The sequence below is a fragment of the Ranitomeya imitator genome, chromosome 1, assembly GCF_032444005.1.
Source record: "Ranitomeya imitator isolate aRanImi1 chromosome 1, aRanImi1.pri, whole genome shotgun sequence".
Lineage (NCBI taxonomy): Eukaryota > Metazoa > Chordata > Amphibia > Anura > Dendrobatidae > Ranitomeya > Ranitomeya imitator.
Genome location: NC_091282.1, coordinates 1,053,181,716 through 1,053,198,042, shown reverse-complemented (window position 1 = coordinate 1,053,198,042; position 16,327 = coordinate 1,053,181,716). Strand labels below are relative to the sequence as shown.

The 16,327-nt window shown below is 42.7% G+C and overlaps 1 protein-coding gene across 1 annotated transcript; it reads left to right on the top strand.

Moving 5' to 3' along the window:
• Window positions 1-10,779: 10,779 nt before the first annotated feature.
• On the top strand, window positions 10,780-16,004 carry LOC138656841 (uncharacterized). The gene is made up of 2 exons (XM_069744120.1): window positions 10,780-11,187; window positions 14,500-16,004. The coding sequence occupies exon 2, from the start codon at window positions 14,506-14,508 to the stop codon at window positions 15,763-15,765; it is 1,260 nt and encodes a 419-aa protein (XP_069600221.1). The 5' UTR covers window positions 10,780-11,187; window positions 14,500-14,505; the 3' UTR covers window positions 15,766-16,004.
• Window positions 16,005-16,327: the final 323 nt, after the last annotated feature.

The following is a 16,327-nucleotide window of genomic DNA, read 5'->3' as shown; positions in this document are numbered from 1 at the left end:
TCATATTCGACTTTCCATTATCTGTATGCCCATATAAAGCTTAGGAGGGTTGATTATACTGAAAGATTTCATTTAAAGCCACAGCTGCAGAAACTTTCCAGATATGTAGATCCATAAATGTAAAAGATCTTTAAGTACAGATGTAGCATGTTGACATGCATAGTGACATTTTGTTATATGATGTTTTCATGTTCGTTTTACATGCACTTATAGTATCTACAGTCAGCAAAATAAGCATTTGACACACTGACGATTCTGCAAGTTTTCCCACCTATAAAGAATGAAGAGGTCTGTAATTTTAATTGTAGGTACGCTTCAACTGCGACAGAAAGAATCTTTAAAAAAAATCCAGAAAATTACATTGTACAATTTTTGCATAATTAATTTGTATTTTATTGCATGAAATAAGTATTTGATACAATAGAAAAGCAGAGCTTAATATTTAGTACACAAACCTTGGTCTGCAGTTACAGAGGTTAGACGTTTCCTGTAGTTCTTGACCAAGTTTGAACACACTGCAGCGAGATTTTGGCCCACTTCTTCATACAGATATTCTACAGATCTTTCCGGTTTCAGGGCTGCCGCTGGGCAACATTAAGTTTCAACTCCCTCCAAAGTGAAAGACCCAGTCACAACCCATCTTCAATGCTCTTACAGAGGGAAGTAGGTTGTTGGCTAAATTTTCGCGATACATGACCCCATCCATCCTCCCCTGTGCAGTCATCCTGTTCCCTTTACAGATTTGCAGCCCCAAAGTATGTTTCCCATACCATGCTTCAAGGTTAGGGAGGTGTTATTGGGGTTGTACTCATCCTTCTTCTTCCTCCAAACATGGCAAGTGGAGTTGAAACCAAAAAGTTCTAATTTTGGTCTCATCTGACCTCATGACCTTCTCTCATGCCTCCTCTGGATAATCCAGATGGTCATTGGCGAACTTCAAACGGGCCTGGGCATCTGCTGGAGCGAGCAGGGGGACCTTGCGTGTTGTATAGGATTTTAATCCATGACAGCAAAGTATGTTACTAACAGTAATATTTGAGACTGTGGCCCCAGTTCTCTTCACGTCATTGACCATTTCCTCCAATGTAGTTCTGTGCTGATTCCTGGCCTTTCTCAGAATCATCCTTACCTCACTATCTTGCATGGAGCCCCAGACTGAGGAAGATTGACAGGTAGTATTGATATTGGTATTGATAGTTCTGTGCTGGTTCCTGACTTTTCTCAGAATCATCCTTATCCCACGAGGCAAGATCTTGCAAGGAGCCCGAGACCATTGAAAGTCATCTTGTGTTTCTTCCATTTTCTAATAATTTTTCCAACAGTTGCCTTCTTACCAAGCTGCTTGCCTATTGTCTGGTAGCCCATTCCAACCTTGTGCAGGTCTACAATTTTTTCCCTAGTGTCCTTAGACAGCTCCTTGGTCTTAGCCATGGTGGAGAGGTTGGAGTGTGATGGATTGAGTGTGTGGACTGGTGTCTTTTATACAGGCAATGAGTTAAAAAAGGTGCAATTAATTAATACAGGTAATGAGTGCAGAGTACGACGGCTTCTTAAAGAAAAAGTAGCAGGTCTTTGATAGAGTTTTTGCTGGATGGTAGGTGACCAAATATTTATTTCATGCAATAAAATGCAATTTAATTATTTAAAAATCATACAGTGGGATTTTCTGTTTTTATTTTTAGATTTCGTTTCACTCAGTTGAAGTGTAACCACGATAAATATTACATACCTCTCCATTTTTTGCAGGTGGCAAAACCGGCAGTGTATCAAATGCTTACTTTCTCCACTGTAGTTATTTATTGATTTGCTTACATCATATGTAAAAAAGTACAATAATTATGTATAAGAATCGAATAGACAGTTTTTATTGTAATTACTAAAATTTACATTTATTTGGGACCTTGAGCAAAGAAATGTAATGAGCATTAATAGTAAAGATTTTAAAATACTCTTTCTGCTGTACATTGCATTTTTTTCTCCCAGGCTAACCTAAGGAATATGAACAATGCTAATGTCTGTTATACAATGAAAATGTCCATGGTCACGGTGGGAAGTCGTCATTATACTAGTCTCCTAACTCACTGCTGCAGAGCTGCATTTGGGTGCATGTGTAGATATCCTGCATTTCAATCTTTAAAGGGTTACTCCCATGTTTTATAAAATTGCTAAGTGCTCATACAAGCAACTTTTCAACTTACTGGTTATTATCTCCTTCCTAACATAGCCAATTTGTTTTTTAATGTTATCGTTTTTTCCTCCCCTTCTTCCAAGAGCCATATCTTTTTTTTATTTTTTCCATTAACATAAACATATGAGGGCTTGTTTTTTGGGGGACAAGTTATACGTTTTAATGACACCATTCATTTTCCCACATATTGTACTGGAAAAAGTGCAGTAAAATTACAAAGAGAAAAAGAAATACTGACATTGTTTTTTGGGAATTGTTTTCACGGCATACATTGTGTGGTGAAAATTACTTTGCTTCATGATTGTCCAAGTTCATATGATTTTCTGCGATTCCAAGCTTGTTATTATTTTAGTGGGGAAAGACACATCGGAAAGTTCTGAAAAAAAGAAAATTTGTTTGTCATTTAAAAATAAAAAACTTAATCATTTACCATTTACCATATTTGTTAATTCCCCTAGGGGACTTGAGCCTGTGATTGTCTGATTGCTTATCCTATATACAGCAATACTTCATTATTGCTATATACTGTACAGTAAAAATCACAGTCTGATTTGAATCCCAGCCAAATGCTCAGTTTCAATACTGCTCACTGAGGGTAAGCATGGGGGTCTTCAACAGGCCATAGCAACCCTTCGGTTCCCCATGATCATGTCGCCAGGTGTCTGATCAGAGTATAGAATGACGTGTCCTCCACACCAGTGCCAATGTTGTTGTCAGAGATTGACAGATTAACAGTCACGGGTAGAAATGCTGGAGGCAGGTTATGTCTGCGACGCACAGTCATTATCTGCCATCTGTCGGGTGGGCTCAGCCTGTCTGCCCGATCCGCCCGCTTTCAACTTATGTCATATGTGTACGGTGGATATCAGCAAGGCGATAAAAATCCTCTCACGCAGAGTGATTTGAATGTTATTGTTTACCGCTCATTGTCTGGATTTATGTTCATCAGTGCAGTCTTGCAGCGATGGCCAAACGAGCACTGTGATTATAAGCTCTTTTATATTGAGCTTGTAAAGACTTTTCTTGAGATGGCTAGTGTCATTGGAGTGTACTGTTGTCTCCCGATCTGTCCAGCGTCATTATCACTGCGCTCCTCCAATACTGCATTTGTGGAATGTTGCACAGGGTCCAGGCTGGTTGTGTGGCCTTGTGCTGTGTGGGCAACACCCCCGTTCAGGCTGCTTGAAAGCGATTTTGCTGGTTTACTAGGACCAGACGTTTCACAGTTAAATGAGGGAGATCACCATTCAAAAATAAACTCTTTACTAACCATTAACTTTGTAAGTTTTGTATACAAGGGATAGCGGGTACAAAGTCTTATGGACATTTCTTTGCAACATGAAGCATTTTTCACACAGTATCCTTCCTTAGTAGTGTAAGGGGGTGATCGAAGCTGTCATGCACATCTCCCCTTGTCCATGTGTGTACAGTTAAATTGAAGCAATGTGAACGATGCTTACTTGTATCTTAATAATAATATTGTGTATGTTATATTGCATAAGAGTTTTACATCTAATGTTCAATATTATTACAAGAATTGGGGAAGATGAGAAGGACAAGTTAAGAAGGTAGCTGTAGAATAGGATAGTATTGGGTATAGTTTAGTGGGGCACAATAGAGAAAGGGAATTAGAGTGTCAGTATAAGCATAGATAAAATAAGGGTTATTCCAGGTTGGAAGGAGCGAGAGATGGGTGTAGTACATAGCAGTGAGATATAGTGGAGAGACTTCCTGGTTAAGAGCAGAGCGAGGGATATAGCAACTGGAGACGGAAGGCAGAAGGGCCTTGGGGCTGGAGACCGCTGAGGCGGTGCAGGGCCCCTGGATGGGCAGCATGTGAGCGGTCACCATACAGTGTAGTAATCATTCTGAGAGGAGTTGGGGAATATTGCCGGGACTAGGCAGAGCTGAGTGGGCCTTTTACCTTTCCCAAGAGAAACCGGATGGGGAAAGATAGAGCTGGAGGACCTAGACCTAGGGGCACGAGAGCAGCAGGTGTGAAAGGAGCGTCTTCGGGAGGAGAGTTGCTAGAGAATGCAGGAAGAGCTCAGGAAATGCAAATGAATGTGAACTGTGTTGCATCTGTATTAAAAACCCCTGTCCTCAAGTAAAGTTGAACTGTTAATCATGAATACCAAGTCTGGAACTGTTTGTGTGAATCCGGAAGCTGGAACTAGAAATTCAGAACCCCGGAGCCTAATGTGAGTGTTCTATTTTGCACTTATCACGCACAACTGATGGGACATTATGTTTCCTTTGTGGGGTGCCAGGGTGTGGGAACACAACAGCTCACCGCCACGACTACCTGCCTGGCCACCTCACAGTAGTATGCTCCAGGGATATTTATGTGCCCAGTTTCTCCCAACTTTGCCACAACTCAGCTTTAACACTACAGTTCTGATCAACAAGTCTCATTTACTTGTTTGGCTATTTACATTCTTTTTCTTCCACTACTGGTGCTTTGGAATGTCCACTCATGATTTTTCACTAGTCCACCATACTCAGTCCTGTTTAGGCCCCTTACCTCTCAGCTTTAAAAGCCCAACGTCTCGTGGCTAGGCATCCTCTCCTAGAACCCGTCTTTGGAAGGCCACTCTGTCTCTCTTAATCACTTATCTTCAGGATCTCGCTATCCCTCCTCTCAAGTCTTCACTTATCTAGGGTTACCCACGTAAACGGCACTGCTCACTCTGAAGACCAGACCCTGTCTCCCTTCCCAATAGAAAGGAATGCTTTTCACCAAGACTAGTCCCCAAAATTAACTCTCACTTTACCCCATTTATACATTACATTACTACACACAATCTCACTTCTAGAAAACAATAAGCATTAAGTCTCTTTCTGGAGATTCTGGTCCCGCTGAGTTAGGACCCCGGAACAAAGAGTTCAAGTTCTTTAAAATCAGAGGCCTTCAGGCCAACACAACAGTGTCCCCATAAGTTCATGGGCCCAGTCAATCTGTCTTGAACTCAGCTGAATCATCAGGTCTTCCATCTGCCCTCCCATAAACATTGGTTCTTGAGACAAGGACGCAGTCCCTTAGAGGCAGTTTCTCCCTATTGGATAGGATCCAGTCCTTGACTGAGTGTTTAGGACACTTCAGCAGCTGCAGCATTGCTACCATCCAGCAGGGGAGGTGCAACAAGCACAACAAACTGGGAAGAGGGGAAAATATCTTCAGCTATCAACAGCCATCAGCACACGTGGGTCCTTGACTTGCTTGAGCTCTGGGCAATTAAAAGTGGCATTAAAAGCATGCCAGAATGGGAACATGTCATGCCAGGCTTCAAAAGTAACCGTGATTTTTACTGTACAGTAGGGAAAATTAGTATTTGATACATTGTCGATTCTGCAATTTTTCCTACCTACAAAGAATGGTCAGGTCTATAATTTGTATTGTAGGTAGACTTCAACTGTGAGAGACAGAATCTAAAAATTAAAAACAGAAAATCTCATTTTACTATTTTGCCTAGTTAAATTACATTTTATTGCATGAGATAAGTATTTAACCACCTACCAACCAGCAAGAATTATGGCTCTCACACACCTGTTGTTTTTTCATTAAGAAGCCCTCCTACTCTGCACTCATTACCTGTATTATTACACCTGTTTGAACTCGTTATCTGTATAAAAGACACCTGTCCACACACTCAATCAATCACACTGCAACCTCTCCACCAAGACCAAAGAGCTATCTGAGGACACCAGAGACAAAATTGTAGACCTGCTCAATGCTGAAATGAGCTACAGGACATTAGGCAAGCAGCTTGGTTAGAAGGCAACAACTGTTGGCAAAATTATTAGAAAATGGAAGAAACACAAGATGACAGTCAAATTTTCTCTGTGTGGGGCTCCATGCAAAATCTTGCCTCGTGGGTAAGGATGATTCTGAGAAAGTTGAGGAAACAGCCCAGGACTACATGAGAGGATCTGATTAATGACCTCAAGAGAGCTGGGACCACAGTCTCAAGCATTACCATTAGTAACAAGCTTCACTATCATGGATTAAAATGGTGGGGACACTAGGAGAAATTTACTTACCCGAGAAACATTTTGGATCTTCAATTTGGGAACCAGGTTTCTGGATGGGTTAAACCATGTTTCACTACTAATAATCAAGGCATAATATATTGATTTGTATTGCTATTGTCTTTTGTTAATTTTTATATGTGTAAATAACCAATTTGCAGCGATATATATGTGTGTTTTTATATATGTTCAAATGTATGCATTTTTGGCACAAGGACCTTTTGATCATGTGATGGAAATCTGACATTTGATCAGTGTTGGGTTCTTTTTAATGTTTTTTCACTCAGTGGCGTGTAGCTTTGATAAAGATCACGGCAGCGATCGAAACGCATAGCTCATGTCCTCCTGTGCATTGTCCGAGGGGCTAGCTGTATTTTAAACGTATGAAAAAAAATCTTTTATCAAGAAGAGCTGGAACAAATTTTTTTTTCTGTGTTTTCTACATGGTTCGTCTCATCAGAACGTGGGTACTGTGCACCTTCTGAAAGATCGGTGAACTGGCTTTTCCTTTTTTTTCTTCCTGTTTGAAGTTCACCAATGACGATCTTGATGATAAAAAGGAGGGATGGGAGAAGGTCGTGTGGTCAGATGAGACCAAAATAGAACATTTTGGTATCAGCTCAACTCGCTGTGTTTGCAGGAAGAAGAAGGATGAGTACACCCCCAAGAACATCGTCTCAATCAAGCAAGGTGGGGGAAACACATTTTGGGGGTGCTTTTCAGCAAGGAGGACAGAACGACTGTACCTTATTGAAGGGAGGATGGATGGGGTCATGTATCGCAAAATTTTGGCCAACCTTCTTCCTTCATTAAGAGCATTGAAGATGGATTGTGGTTGGGTCTTCCGCCATGAAAATGAAAAGGGAACACTTAAACAACAAAATATAACTCCAAATAAATCAAACTTCTGTGAAATCAAACTGTCCACTTAGGAAGCAACACTGACAATCAATTTCACATGCTGTTGTGCAAATGGAATAGACAACAGATTGAAATTATTGGCAATTATCAAGACACACTCAATAAAGGAGTGGTTCTGCAGGTGGGGACCACAGACCACATCTCACTACCAATGCTTTCTGGCTGATGTTTTGGTCACTTTTGAATGTTGTTTGTGCTTTCACACTCGTGGTAGCATGAAACGGACTTTACAACCCACACAAGTGGCTCAGGTAGTGCAGCTCATCCAGGAGAGCACATCAATGCAAGCTGTGGCAAGGTGTCTGTCAGCGTAGTGTCCAGAGGCTGGAGGCACTACCAGGAGACAGGCTAGTACACCAGGAGATTTGGAGGGGGCCGTAGGAGGGCAACAACCCAGCAGCAGGACCATTATCTCAGCCTTTGTGCAAGGAGGAAAAGGAAGAGCACTCCCAGAGCCCTGCAAAAAGACCTCCATCAGGCCACAAATGTGCATGTGTCTGAACAAACAATTAGAAACCAAATCCATAAGGATGGTCTGAGTGCCAGATGTCCACAGATGGGTGTTGTGCTCACAGCCCAACACCGTGCCAGACGCTTGGCATTTGTCACAGAACACCAGGAATGGCAAATTCACTACTGGCACTCTGGGAGCACATGTGACAGACGTGACAGAGTCTGGAGATGCTGTGGAGAGCGATCTACTGCCTGCAACATCCTTCAGCATGACTGGTTTGGCAGTGGGTCAGTAATGGTGTGGGGTGGCATTTCTTTGGATGGCTGCACAGCCCTCTATGTGCTCGCCAGAGGTAGCCTGACTGCCATTAGGTACCGAGATGAGATCCTTAGACCTCTTGTGAGACCATATGCTGGTGCGGTTGGCCTTGGGTTCCTCCTAATGCAGGACAGTGCCAGACCTCATGTGACAGGAGAGTGTCAGCAGTTCCTGCAAGATGAAGACATTGAAGCTATGGACTGGCCCGCCCGTTCCCCAGACCTGAATCCGATTGAACACATCTGGGACATCATGTCTCGCACCATCCTCCAGCATCATGTTGCACCACAGACTGTCCAGGAGTTGGCAGATGCGTTAGTCCAGGTCTGGGAGGAGATCCCTCAGGAGACCATCTGCCACCTCATCAGGAGCATGCCCAGTCATTGTAGGGAGGACATACAGGACGTGGAGGCCACACACTACTGAGCATCATTTCCTTGTCGTGAGGCATTTCCACTGAAGTTGGATTAGCCTGTAACTTCATTTTTCACTTTGATTTTGAGCATCATTCCAACTCCAGACCTCCGTGGGAAATTAGTTATGATTTGCGTTGATCATTTTTAGGTTTTATTGTTCTCAATCTCAACACATTCCACTATGTAATGAATAAAGATTTAGAACTGGAATATTTAATTCAGTGATATCTAGGATGTGGGATTTTAGTGTTCCCTTTATTTTTTTGAGCAGTGTATTATATAGAATCATTACAAATAGAGTGATCTATTTCAAGCGTTTATTCCTGTTTATGTTGCTTATTATGGCTTACAGCCAGTGAAAACCCGAAAGTCATTATCTCAGTAAATTAGAATACTTTATAGCACCAGCTTGAAAAATGACTTTAAAATCCGAAATATTGACCTACTGAAATGTATGTTCAGTAAATGCATTCAGTACTTGGTCGAGGCTCCTTTTGCATCAATTACTGCATCAATGCAGCGTGGCATGGAGGCAATCAGCATTTAAAAAGGTCCCTTAGTCTGTTTCACTAGGCGCCACAATCATGGGGAAGACTCCTGACTTGAAAGATGTCCAGAAGGCAGTCATTGACATACTCCACAAGGAGGGTAAGCCACAAAAGGTCATAAAGGTCATTGCTAAAGAAGCTGGCTCTGTTCACAGAGTGCTGTATCCAAGCATATTAAAGGAAAGGTGAGTGGAAGGAAAAAGTGTGGTGGAAAAAAGTGCACTAGCAACTGGGATAACTGCAGCCTTGAAAGGATTGCTAAGAAAAGGCCATTCAAAAAATGTGTGGGAGATTCACAAGGAGTGGACTGTTGCTGGAGTCATTGCTTCAAGAGCCACCACACACAAACGTATCCAGAACATGGGCTACAAGTGTCTCCTTGTTTCAAGCCACTCATGATCAATAGACAACGCCAGAAGTGTCTTACTTGGGCCAAGGAGAAAAATAACTGGACTGTTGCTCAGTGGTCCAAGGTGTTGTTTCCACGTGAAAGAAAATATTGCATTTCATTTGGAAATCAAGGTCCCAGATCCAGAATCTGAAGAGTGGAGAGGTACAGAATCTAATCTGCTTGAGGTCTAGTGTGACGTTTCCACAATCCGTGATGGTTTGGTGAGCCGTGTCATCTGCTGGTGTAGGTCCACTGTGTTTTATTAAGACCAAAGTCAGCTCAGCCATCTACCAGGAAATTTTAGAGCACTTCATGCTCCCCTCTGCCAACAAGATTTTTGGATATGGAAAATTAATTCTCCAGCAGGACTTGGCACCTGTCCACACTGCCAAAAGTATCAATACCTGGTTTAAAAACAACAGTATCACTGTGCTTGATTGACCAGCAAACTTACCTGATCTTAACCCCATAGAGAATCTGTGGGGTATTGTCAAGAGGAAGATAAGAGCCACCAGACCCAACATTGCAGATGAGCTGAAGACTGCTATCAAAGCAACCTGGGCTTCCATAACACCTCAGCAGTTCCACAGGCTGATCGCCTCCATGCTACACTGCATTGATGCAGTAATTGATGCAAAAGGATTGAGTGCATTTACTGAACATACATTTCAGTACGCCAACATTTCAGATTTTAAAATAATTTTTCAAGCTGGTGTTATAAAGTATTCTAATTTACTAAGAAAATGACTTTTGAGTATTCATTGGCTGTAAGCCAAGTCAAGACTCTATATAATATGAGTTTCACTTTTTAGATTGAAGAACTGAAATAAATTAGCTTTTTGATGATATTCTAATTTTGTGAGAAACACTTGTAGTACGAGCAAACCGATAATTGCAGGTTCAAATCCCCTAAGAATACTAATAAATATAGTGAATATAGTGAATAATAAAAAAATTGAAAATACCTAAAAAAATACACATATGTGACTTCACCGTGTCCAGAAAAATCCAATCTATCAAAATGTCATATCTATCCTGATGTACAATAACAAATTGTATTGTGGTACCGTATTAGCCAGAAAAATCGATGTGAATACTTTTCTGCCCAATGATGACAGAAGTATTCTAGGAGTGATACCTTTATTGGCTAACCAGAAAATAATATGTTTGCAAGCTTTCAGAGCACAGTGGCTCCTTCTTCAGGCAGATTACAAATAGATTAATAAGAAACAAGCACAACATTTAAAGAATACTAAAGCAAAAAAAAAAAACTAAATTTGTTAGGGGGTGGCAAGTGTGATGAGTCCATAGATAAGCCAAGGTAATCAAATTAGGCATTTTCTTACAAATGGAGAGGCAGTGGTTATAATGTTCTTAGTTATCTGGAGTCGGTCTGGTGGAGGTGTGAATTGTATCCATGTAGTGACTCATAAATCCAGGTGTTAAGGTACCGTCACACTAGACGATTTTACAACGAGAACGACAACGATCCGACCAAAATAAGATCGCTGGAACGTCGCTGTTTAGGTCGCTGCAGAGATGCCAAACACACCAACCTACGAACGATGCTGGAGCGATATAGTGACGTAACAGCGACTCACAGATCGTCCTCGCTAGTCGTTTGCTCAGTGTCACACAGCAAGAGTGTAACGATCTAACGATGCAGACGTAGCCAGATAGGTGTGTTTTCTGCACAGGGAGACACCCAGGATGTGACGTTACGGCGTCCCGGAATATAAACCGCAACTCTACAGCGATTGATTCATATTGTTGGAGCGCTGTGTCTTCACGGTCTTCTGCCTTTCCAGCGTCCTGTTCGGAACGATCCTTCGCCAGCTACGATCCTCTTCTCCCGTGGACGTTCTGTCTAGAACGTATTCTACTGCAGGCGTCTTCATCGTTTCTTTTCTTGCTCATCAACGGTATGAAATGTCTTTCAGTTGTTTGTTTCTTTTGTGTATAGTTATGGCTATTCAATAATGTTTATCTATGTATATGGTGTAATGATGGATAAAACACCTCCGGCAGCCATCTTGTGCATCTGGCAAGCAGACGCACAAGATGGAGGCATTACTATGCGATTTGCAAACTCAGTTGCGCTGTCTGCCAATTTTGCACACACCATATGGAAAGGTAAACTAGCTGTCTGCCAATTTTGCACACACTATATGGAAAGGTTAACTAATTCTCTTGTGTCTGCCTTGGCTGGCCCTGGCGTGCTCCGCTAGTAAATAAAACAGCACACAACTTAAAGGAACGAAATTTTTTTTTTTTTAGAAACTGAACTGTTTTTTTTTTTTTTTCAACAAAACACTACAGAAAAACAGAAAAAAAAAACATTTTTAACGCCCGCGCGCCAAAAGGTGTCGCAGCGTGCGTCCATGTTGCTGCACTTGATGCTGCAGCAGCACTACTGTGCGCTCCAAGAGCGCTACTGTCCGCTCCAGTCCCTCTTGTTTGGCCAGCAGCTCTCTCACAGTGTCCGGTTCTGTAGATCGAAGATAGAATAAAAGTCTTTTTTTTTTGTCCTGTCCCAGAGGTCTTTTTTTTATTGGTTGCATTTTATTAGTCGCTGTCAAATGTGACATCCCACCGATAACCCCTCCCACTGTCTGTATACTTACGGAGAAGGGACGCCTGTTGTCCATCACTGGAGCTGCTGACCACCCATCCCCTGTCTCGGGCCAGAGTTCCCGGAGCTAAAAGTAATCAAAATCATATCTGTTTAACAATTGAACTCGCTGTGGGGAACCGCTCGCAGTTTATCGTCACTTACGAATGCTCGCCTCTGGGGAGAATGATGCCGAGCCGGGGGAGGAAGATGGGTAGCGGAAGGGCGGAGTAGTGGACTGCGGTGGGGTTACTGCATCTGTAATGTATACAATATTTCAGCTCACCTCTTATGTCCCATATGCCGTTATAATTTTGAAATGAATGATGGATAACTTACGTGACGGTCCAGCTTGTGGGCTGCTGCTGCTGCTGCTGGAAGATGTGGGGGAGGATAGTACCCTCTGTAGCCGGCGGCGTCTCTCTACACAAAAATAAAAGAAACACCATGTTTAGACAACAAAAGTACAGAGCTGTAGACATCACAATAAAACTAGACAATATTGACAGCAAAAGTTAGGAGCCTGAAATGAATGATGGATAACTTACGTGACGGTCCAGCTTGTGGGCTGCTGCTGGCCGCTGTGGTGGAGGTCAGTGCCCTCTGGTGCCGGCGGCGTCTTTCTACACAAAAATATAAAAAAAAAAAATCGCCATGTTTAGACAACAAAAGTACAGAGCTGTAGACATCACAATAAAACTAGACAACATTGACAGCAAAAGTTAGGAGCCTATCGAAATTCGGCAGCATCTGTAATGTATTCTATATTTCTGCTCCCCTGTAAAGTCCCATATGCAGTTATAAAATTGAAATGAATGATGGATAACTTACGTGACGGTCCAGGCTGTGGGCTGCTGCTGGCCGCTGTGGTGGAGGCCAGTGCCCTCTGGTGCCGGCGGCGTCTTTCTACACAAAAATATAAAAAAAAGAAATCGCCATGTTTAGACAACAAAAGTACAGAGCTGTAGACATCACAATAAAACTAGACAACATTGACAGCAAAAGTTAGGAGCCTATCGAAATTCGGCAGCATCTGTAATGTATTCTATATTTCTGCTCCCCTGTAAAGTCCCATATGCAGTTATAAAATTGAAATGAATGATGGATAACTTACGTGACGGTCCAGGCTGTGGCCTGCTGCTGGCCGCTGTGGTGGAGGCCAGTGCCCTCTGGTGCCGGCGGCGTCTCTCTACACAAAAAAATTAAAAAAAAGAAATCGCCATGTTTAGACAACAAAAGTACAGAGCTGTAGAAAAAAAAAAAAAAAAAGAGGCCATTTGCGGGAAGGAGTAAAAATCAATTTTGACAAGCTAAATGTAATTACATATATAGAACATAGGAAGCACCTCACGGCAGTGCACGTCTCCTGTTTCCCCCTACTGGCAGTGCGAGCAGGGTTGCCAACCTCCACGTAATGATTTCAGGCCAATCGGGATTACAATTGCGGACATCCGTATAAATTAAATATGGGGGGTGGAGATTATGGAATTCATGACCTGACCAATTTTTACGCGACAACGCATTTTTGCGCTTGGACACTATAGAAATTTGAAAAGAAAATATTAAATTTTTGTCCTCGTAAGTCCCGGACAAGTTGGCAACCACGGGCACGAGTCTCCCATTTCCCCCCGCTCGGTACCGTGCGTCTTCCAATTCCACCATTCTGATACTTGCCTTGCTTTGCCTCCGCTCGCAAGTGTGCCAGATGGAGTGGCTGCTTATAGCGCAGGTCGGCCCACTTCTTGCGCAGTTGCAGCGCACTGCGCCGGATGCTAAACCTCCTCTCCATCATTTCTGCAATGCGGCCCAGCACTGCATTCTTGTGCAAATTTGGGTGGGCAGGCCGGCTCCTCCGTCCCTCATAGTCGAGGGCATCCATTCTGTCCACAAAAAAACGCACCTCGGCCTGCCCCAGAGGAGCACAGCGCTGTCTCGCCGCCATTTTCTAAAGATAGACGCTGTACGGCACCGCCTAACCACGCCCAGAGGAGGTCCTAGCTGCGGCGCGATCGGCATCGCTATAGCGTCTCTGATTATGCACAGCGTCGCGTTTGTGACGCCGGCTCCAGACATCCTTTTTTTTTTTTTGGCGTTCCCGTTACCAAGTCACAGCGTTTATTGTCTTGCTTTCAGTTTTGTAGTAGCTTGTATCGTAATTTTGGGATGTTAATGAGGTGCAGCTGTAGTGTTAAACGCTGCTTATTACACATGTAAATATAAATTTCCATTAAATCCTATGTTCACATTTCTGTAGAACAGGGCAGCGTCTGAGATGCAACGCTGAACAGATATGTGAGCACATGCCCAACGCCGCTTTTTGTGACCCATGCATTAACTTTTCCATGGTTTTAGGGTCAGAAAAAAAACATCATGCATCGTCCTCTGTGTCCTGACGCATGATTCACAAAACGATAGGGCAACACATGTTATTTCAGGCCCCTAGGTAAAATATAGTGGCACATGCATTGCCGTGGCTGCACCGAACAAAACGCTAATGTGAACTTTGCCTTATAACAAAAAAAAAAAAAAAAAAAGATGTGTGAACACTATTTAACAGTATTGGTTGTCTTGTGTCACTTTAGCAAATCATATGTAATAATTATTTTTTATTGTGCTTTTTCAGGTTGCCATGTCTCTTTCGGATGTACCTGCGATTGTAGCGGCTGCATTGCTGTTAGAAGCTCAGAACCAGCTGGAGGCTGAAGCGCGAAACAATCGTGCAAAGCGACAGCGCCGCATGTGGACCAGACAGTGGCTGCAGAAGAGGAATCAATTGTCCCACATGGGCCTAATCAGGGAACTGAAGGAGAACAACCCGCATGATTTCAAGAACTACCTGAGAATGTCCGAGGATTCATTTAATTTCCTACTTGAAGCTGTGGAACCTTATATTAGGCGGCAAAATACAAGGATGCGAGCTGCTGTCCCTGTGGATGAGAGACTGGCTGTTACGCTCCGGTTCCTGGCGACTGGAAGGTCTATGCAAGACTTGCATTACTGCGCTGCGATTTCCCGAACCCTACTCAGCGTCATAATTCCGGAGACATGTAAAGCAATTATCTCTGCTTTACACCAAAATTACATGCCTTTCCCGGAGACCCCGGATGATTGGAAAGAGATTTCAAGGGGATTTCATGAGCAATGGCAGTTCCCTAATTGCGGGGGTGCCTTGGATGGGAAACATGTCCGCATCACCCAACCACCACACTCCGGCTCCTTTTATTATAACTATAAGGGTTATTTCAGCGTAATTCTGATGGCCCTCGTTAATGCGAACTACGAATTTGTAAGTGTGTCTGTAGGGATTAACGGGAGATTATCTGATGGCGGAGTTTTGGAGCTAACCGATTTTGGGGACCGCTTGAAAGAAAACAAACTGGCCTTGCCTCCCAACAGTGACACTACTGAAAACATGAACTTTGTGTTTGTCGGAGATGAGGCGTTCCCACTGCATCCCAACCTTTTGAAGCCATTCTCCCAGAAAACTCTGACACCTGAGCGGCGCATATTTAATTACCGGCTTTCGAGAGCTAGACGCGTTGTGGAGAATGCGTTTGGAATCATGGCAAACCGATTTCGTGTTTTCCACACTGCAATGAACATGAAACTATCGTCTATAGACTCTGTGGTTCTTGCTTGTTGCGTCCTCCACAACTTTTTGCGCCGCCGTGATGCCACTGCATACAGCCCTCCACAGTATGTAGACTCTGTTGACCCTGCAAACGGGGATATAACCCAGGGAGAATGGCGTCTAGATGAGCACAGGGTTTCTGGCCTGGAAAGTCTGGGATCCGGAAGGAACAATGATGACGCGACAAATTGCAGGGAAAAATACTGTGACTTTTTCAATGGTCCAGGGGCTGTCTCATGGCAGCACCAACAATTGTAGCGCAACTGTCGGCATATCTTTTACCATTTATTATGGATTACATTTGTTTTTGTTCATCCGCTCTCGTGTACCATTCTTTTTAGAACCCAACCAATTTCTTTGTCAAGTAACAATGTCAACATAACGATATATTGATTTATGTACATTGTCTTGTTCTTTTTATTCCATTCCAATTAAAATATTGAACTATGAAAATACTCTACTTCTGTATCAAACATATGAACCATGGGAATCAACAACCTCTTCTGCCCTAGCGCTTTCATGATGTGTGTGTGTGTGTGTGTGTGTATGTGTATATATATATATATATATATATATATATATATATATATATATATATATATATATATATATATACAAAATAGGAAAAAGAAGGCAGCACTCCCAAAGTTTCATGTGAAAAAAAAAATGGAGATTTAATCGACCCACATCACTGCGCGACGTTTCAGCTCACTGAACCTTTTTCAAGGCTCGAAAAAGGCTCAGGGAGCCGAAACGTCGAGCAGTGATGTGGGTCGATGAAATCTCCATATTTTTTTCACATGAAACTTTGGGAGTGCTG